Raw genomic sequence first — 7,268 nt, 5'->3', positions numbered from 1 at the left:
GAAGAGCAACGAGGCTGGTGAGGGACTGGAACACAAGTCCTATGAGAAGAGGCTGAGGAGCTGGGGTTGTTTATCCTGGAGAAGAGGAGCTCAGGGGAGACCTCATCACTCTCTACAACTCCCTGAAAGGAGGTTGTAGCCAGGTGGGGGTTGGTCTCTTCTCCCAGGCAACCAGCAGTAAGACAAGAGGGCACGGTCTTAAGCTCTGCTGGGGGAGGTTTAGGTTGGATATTAGGAAGAACTTCTTTACAGAGAGAGTAATCAGGCATTGGAATGGGCTGCCCAGGGAAATGCTGGATTCTCCATCCTTGGAGGTTTTTAAGATGAGACTGGATGTGGAACTTAGTGCCATGGTCTAGTAACAATGGGTGGTGTTGGATCAAGGGTTGGATTTATGATCTCGGAGGTCCTTTCCAGCCCAGCTGATTCTATGATTCTGTTACTTTAGGTTGTTGGTTGGTTCACCCTGGAGTGGCTATCCTACTAACAGAACTGGAGATATTTATGCATGTCCTGTTGATACGTCCAAAACCACATGTAAAAAATTGAATTTACAAGGTAAGTTGTAACCAGTAATGTCTTGCTGCAATTTTTCAGTTTTCAATTATTTTTGTATGATGACACTCTACCTTATTAAAACTTTTCTTAACTAGCTCTCTGCATAATCTCAATCTCTGTGGGGTGTGCTGCAAGCACACAGTGCCAGCTGCTGATAAGACCGGTGTCTGTCTGAGGAAAAACTGGTGCCTGCAACTTGAGTCGGGCCAGGGTGTGGGCATCTGGCCTGTGGTGCCAGCTGCTGGAGGCACTGGGGTCTAAGTGTCACTCACTGGGGTCTTGAACCTCCAGATGTGGAGCAGGAATGCTGTAGGTCCCTAAGCCAGCTGAACCAGTGCTCTGTGTCATTGAAGGGCTCCTTGCTGGCATCTGGGGTGGGCTGATGGGAGGATGAGTGTCTCTGTCTTCCCCAGACCAGATATGGGGATGTGTGTCTGCAAACTAAGTATAAAATGGCTTTCACGTTTGGATACAGTGAAAATACAGGACAGCAGAGCAGGCTGAGATGCCTACTTTATGTTTCTTTGTGATGCAGAGTATTTCTGCCCTCCACCCCCCTTCCAGGTTTTTGTCTAAAGCCTGATAACTGGATCAGAATGTCCTGAGGAATGTAACAGTAGCTGCTCAGCTGCAGCTACTCAGCCAGCCAAAAATAGGCAATAGATAGTGCGTTTCTTTCTCTCTTTTGCCTTCAACTTCCATGAGGGTAGATACTCTTAAATGGCCATATTTGATTCATCTCTATAGTTAATGGCTAGCAATTTTTTTACAAAGATTGGTTTTTGTTTCTTTTGTCTCAGAATTGTATGCAGCCACCTGGAAAAGGCATCTTCAATTCTGAGAAATCAAGTTTTTGTAAAGGAATTCTAACTTACTAAATTGCTTCTACATCTTATTTATTATTCTGTCATTACATAATCTCATTTTATTTCAGCTTTAATAAATATTCCAAATGTGACTGAAATAAAGGAAGACATGAACCTGGGCTTGACTCTGATACAGAACTCAAAAACAGGAGGATTTTTGGTATGTATCAAGATTGTATTCAGTATACGCAGAAATGCCTGAGGTGAATGAAGAAACCAGAGTTCTCTACGTTTTTTATAAGTCCAAGCTAAATATATTTTATTATGTACCATAGATTAGTACATCTTTTGCATATTTTAAAATATTCCATACTGCTGTCATTATCAGCAAAATTGTGAAATCTCTCCTGTGTAATTTATCTGAACATCCTGTGGAAGGGCTTATAATTAAAGACTCAGTAATTTAAATTGGACGATATAGGCAGGAATATTTCCATCATTATATCCTTTAAGGGAATCTTTTATAGTTCTAATTGTGTTTCAAAAGACTGTATGTGATCTCTCCTCCACCATATGCACTTGCACAGGGACTGTCCTCCTGAGGTGTTAGGATTTCTAGTCCCATGGATTTAAGAAGTGTTTCATTTGGTTAGTGAGCTGGAGGAGGATGCATTTTCTGTGTGTATATGCTGCAAACAACTGTCCTTGGAGCCTGTGAAACAGATTTCTTAATTGAAAGGAAGTGAATGCCTGTTTAATGTGCTTTTTTTATAATCTTAATCATAAGCATGAAACCTGTTGCTGTATAGGTTTATTTCAGTTTGATGTGTACATGGTAGCCATGTGCAGTAAATAAGTGGAACAATAAATTACAGGTAAAAGAGCTTTGAGGCTCTCTTTAAGCTTTGTATTTTTCAGTTGTATTTTCCTAGTAATCACAAAAGTATTCAAATATTTATTATATTCATTAACACATAGTCCAGTTCACTGAAGTACTTAAAAGCAGGCCTAATTCCAACGCCCTTGCAGTTAGTAAAGTTATTCCTAACTTCAAAATACAGCAAGAGTGCTTTTCTTGATTTTTGGTTTGAGAAGGTACTGATTTAAAAAAATCTTATTCTGTGTCTTGAATAATACTTTTAATTACCGTTAATGCTGTCCCATGAATACCCAGTTTTAATCAGTATCAGTAACTGCAGTGTTTTAAAATGTCTCATGTAGGAAAGGTTCTATTTGCTAATAATATTTGAACTTCTCTCAGTCAAAAATAATTTCCTGATCTATGTGTTACTGATGGACCGTCCTTAAATTGCATGAAGGAAAAATGAAAAAAAAGATTGACTGGTAAGACATGAACAGCCATGTCTTTGGCAACAGGAGTTCTTTTTGACATATGGAGAATGGGATACTGAGGACAGGTGCTTATCTGTGACTCAGCCTCAACATGTATCAGAAGCCCACAATTGTGGCAAGTATTGGGGCTACATGGGTAGAATGCCTGCTCATACTTGCACACTGCTGCCAGCCAGGACTTTGCTCTGGGTCTCTGTCTGTGGCAGCTGGCCTTTGTGATGGGCTCTTTGGGCTGTGCTTAGGGCTTCTTCCTCCCAGCTCACTGTTCTCCTTCCTCCTGTGGCTGCTCCCCTCTCAGCCTCCATCCACTTGCTGCTTGCCCAGGCCCTGGGCTGCTTGCCTGGGGCATGACGCAGCCTGTAGAGTCTGTGCCGTAGCTGGTTCATCTGTTTGATGCCATGTGAATGCTTCCCACAGGTATCCTAAGTACAGGGCAGTCATTTCCCACATGCTCATTACATTTTTCTGAGGCATGCTTGGTCCTGTTGGAGGCATGCTTAAGAATTTCACTGACGGTTAACAACGTTTTTTTGGAGTTCTCATTTAAGTTTCTATCTGTTTGTTTTTGGGGCAGTGCCGCACCTTAGTTGAAAGAAACAGCTCCCATCTACTTGCATGTAAAATCTCCCTTCTGTATTTGACACCTCACAATCGCTCTCCTTTGTCCTTTGCTTTGTTAAACAAACATAGAGTTTTTTGGCTGAAATGTGCTTTTTAAAATATACTTCTCTCAAACAGGAGTGACCAGATCTAATCTGTATTCCACATGAGTCTTTCCAGGGCATTATACAGTGTATTCAGTATTTCCCCAGCTCAACAGCAAGCGCTTCTTGTCACACATCATTAAGGCATATTTGCTTTGCATGCTGGCTCTGTGCATGTGGTCACCCTGCAAATCAGCCACTGTCTGCTTCTCTCTCTTCCATTCGATGACCTTCCAGTTTATGTCCATATTTCTTAATGTAAGTCCTGAAGGGCAAGTCTGTGCCCCTTTCTAATATTCCACCTTTCAAGTTCTTCAGTCCTTGATATGCAATCTCGCAGTTTTCCCCTGCGTTAATGATACATCTTAAATTTCTGACTGCAACGATGCTAGAACATTAGTTTTTCCCATTTTAAGTGAAGATCAGCAAAGATTATTAGAACATTTTTGCTTTTTCTTCCAATAGTGACATCACAGTTCTGACTTACCACCAATACAGAAGAAAATTAGAAAATGGTCAAATGAGATTGATCTCAAAAGAAATTTAAAGGCCAGTAGCTCTCCTCCAGCTTTGTAGTTACCAATACAGATGATTTATTTTGTACCTTTTACCTCTCAAAAATCTGTCTTTCCCAGTAAAAACTAATCATGCCTCATGTGGCAGCTAAAAAGAGCACTTAACGCAAGATCTGATAATGTAGATATACTTCCTTTCTCTCGTCTAGAAAATCTGCTGTCTGGTCAAATATCTTGGGATAGTGGGATGTGTGACAGGCTAGTCATACATAGGATAGTGTAGTCTGACTATATTTTCCATTTACTTTTGACCTTAATTACCTTACCTTCCACTCCACTCCCCCTCCCCTGCAATATTCTCGAGAAAAGGGTGATACTGCTGTTATCCTTCTCTTCTCTTCCTAAATAGAGGTGGTACATCCTCTGTTTACCAGACTCTCCTGACTAGGGCAACCAGAGAGTATATGTAAAGAAGCTATCATTTCTTACAGAACTGTTGAACAGAGGTTATGTAGAGGTGTTTGGTTTTGTGTGGTTTTTTTTTTTTCCTGGGTTCCTAATATTATTTTCTTTTAGAAGGAAATATACCCCTCCCCATACCCATGTACAGCTGCCTCCCCATCCTCATGACAAAATACTGTCTTAATATTTTTTTTGTCCAGGTGCTTTCGTACCTACTCTTCTGATATCAGAGCTGTGGTTTTCATGCGGCCAGCTCAGTTCTTGTTACAGAGATGGTTTTCATCAGGAAAGCGGGATTATTTTCCACGAAAGGCAATGAAACATGTAGCCAAGGGGCGTGAGAGGCCGGGGGTCAAACTATTTCTTTTAGTGTGGCAGAAGAGGGGGCAGCGCTCACTGTGAGGCTGCAGTCCCACTGGAGATGATGTAGTTTAACTGGTAAATATTTTGGCAAAGCGAGTTTCCCTCAGGAACGCGGCTCCCCTGCGGCGCAGCCGTGAGGGCCGAGCTCTCTCTCGGCCGCGCTGTCGGAGTCACCGCCAGCCCCGTGCCCGGGGCGCTGCCGCCACCTGGCGGCCACGGGCGGCGCTGCAGCGCGGCCTGGCGGGCGGGAGGGCCCGGGCTGGCAGCGAGGGAGAAGGGAAACTGCGGCCGGCCTGCGGGACTGGGGTCATCCCGGGTAGGAAATCCTCCCCGTGAGAAAGCCTGTGAAAGCGGCTACTCTGACTGAAGGGATTTGGCCTGGTAACCCAAGAGGGCTCCCCTAATCCTATATGCTTCTAGTCCTCCTTGTTGCGGGTTTGTACCTATATGCCTGTAGTCCTGCTTGTTGTGAGTTTGTATGTAGATACGGTGAGACAAATACTTTGTTATTTTTATAGTTTCTTTTTTTTTGTTGTTGTTGTTATTTTTAAGACTTGTGGTCCCTTGTGGGCACAGCAGTGTGGAAGACAATACTATGCAACAGGAGTTTGTTCTGAAATCAGTCCAAGTTTCCAGATCCTAAGAAGCTTTTCTCCTGCTGTTCAAAGTAAGGCAACGTGTGCAAAACGGAATCAATTAAAACAAAACAAAACAAAAAAATAAAATTAAAAAAAAACAAACGAAAAAAACCCACCAAGAAACCAACAAAAAAAACCCAACCAAAAACCCATATCAAATTAAGTTAAGCTACGTTGTGTTGGGGACGGTTGATTTTGATTTCTTAAAAAATGTATGTGCCAAAAGCAAAGTCCTGTGATAGATACATAAGGACTGAAAAATCATGACCCAATGCGGATATGAATATGGTCTTGCTCCTCTGTATTCAGAGGCATTGCACCAGTCCAGGCTGCAAACCTGCATACACTTCTTCTGAGTCCTCATTCTGGCAAAGCCTTCTGATCTGAAGTATTGCCTGTGTGAGACCTAAATAAAGAAATAAACCTTTGGATTTAGCTGAAGGGTATACTGAGACTGCAAGTGCATTTAATGTCCACTTTTTGTTTTTGTTTTAGGGTGTTCCTCTGTTATAGATGTGGTCGTGGTTTGTGATGAGTCAAACAGCATTTATCCCTGGGATGCAGTGAGGGCATTTTTGAAAAAATTTGTACAAGGCTTAGACATAGGCCTTAACAAGACCCAGGTAAGTCAAAGACATATTTGAGAAAGACCAAAAAAAAAAAAAAAGAAAAACACCAAAAAACCCAAAACAAAACAAAACCAACCAATTTTAAAAGAAACCAAATGTGATTTAGTGTAACTACAGTACCTCCCCCAAAGCTGCAGATTATGCAGTTATCCTATTCAGTGCTGGGGATTTTATCTCACAGCTAGCCTATTTCAAAAGGGATTAGTAATTTAATTCGAAATATAAACCAACTGAGATAGAAATCTAGGTTATACGTACGTGAATCAGATCTCTTTCATTCATTTGGTGTAGAAGTAGTTAGAATATAGTCTGTTGGGACGTGGTTAAAGTAGAACAGGTTTTTAATGGGCTTTCATACAGCTCTTACTTTCCAACTGCTGCATCTTTAAAAAAGGAGTTTTTCCTTCTGAGTTACTAACTGATTTTCGAGTTCTGTTTTCCTTTTAATTTGGTGATGGTAAGGAAAATTTTATTGCCTTCTGTCTTTACAGTTGTCCATTTTCCATAAACAGCTCTGGGAATAAAGACTGGGGCACTGGAAATCTCTCTCCCAAAGGCTGCCTTCTTCCTTGGGCTACTTTGGAAATGAGGTGCTTAAAAGCTAGGCTTCCTTCTTTATGAATCTCACCTTTAGCACCTTCTCTGTTTTTTTTTTTAAACCCTATATTAAAAATAAATAGGGTTTGCAATGCTGCAAAGTAACCAATCTTTAGGACTTCCTTAGAAGAGATCAGAGTGAGGTGCTGTCAGCTTGTAGAATTTTTGCTATTTTCTTATTTTTCCCAGAGCTCCTCATATTGTTACTATCCATAAGCTCTTTCAGAAGTAACCAAGCAAACATTTAATGTCTGCTGTTTCGTATTTTTTCATTAGGATATTGTAGTCCATAATAAATGATATAAGGTGCAAGAGCATTTTAGTTTTCTTTGTTTTCCACATGTTAATATTAATTGGTGTTGAAAGAAAACAATAACCTCATGTGCATCTGCAGGGCTTTAATTCCAACCTGATATAAGTAAGCATCATGGTTCTATGTAACTAATTGTAATTCATGATAATCTGACATAATTTTTTTATTGCATAGGTGGGTTTAATTCAGTATGCTAATGATCCCCGTGTAGTCTTCAACTTGAATACGTATCAAACAAAGGATGAGGTTGTTAAAGCAATGGAGAGAACATCTCAGAAGGGAGGAGATCTCACTAATACTTTCAAAGCCATTGACAATGCAAGGTGGGAC

General features: G+C 41.1%; 1 protein-coding gene across 1 annotated transcript in view; it reads left to right on the top strand.

Moving 5' to 3' along the window:
• The window catches only part of ITGA2 (integrin subunit alpha 2), a 69,156-nt gene that overhangs the window by 27,359 nt on the left and 34,529 nt on the right, over positions 1-7,268 (top strand). Inside the window, exons 3-7 of the mRNA XM_029961515.1 lie at positions 449-558; positions 1,493-1,584; positions 5,314-5,428; positions 5,895-6,022; positions 7,113-7,261. Coding sequence (XP_029817375.1) covers positions 449-558; positions 1,493-1,584; positions 5,314-5,428; positions 5,895-6,022; positions 7,113-7,261 — 594 coding nt within the window. The remainder of the gene's footprint in view (positions 1-448; positions 559-1,492; positions 1,585-5,313; positions 5,429-5,894; positions 6,023-7,112; positions 7,262-7,268) is intronic.

The sequence above is a fragment of the Manacus vitellinus genome, unplaced genomic scaffold (assembly GCF_001715985.3).
Source record: "Manacus vitellinus isolate BGI_N305 unplaced genomic scaffold, ASM171598v3 scaffold_36_pilon, whole genome shotgun sequence".
In the NCBI taxonomy this organism is placed as follows: Eukaryota; Metazoa; Chordata; class Aves; order Passeriformes; family Pipridae; genus Manacus; species Manacus vitellinus.
The sequence above is the reverse complement of the archived record's forward strand: the minus strand, read 5'-3'. Positions and strand labels throughout refer to the sequence as shown.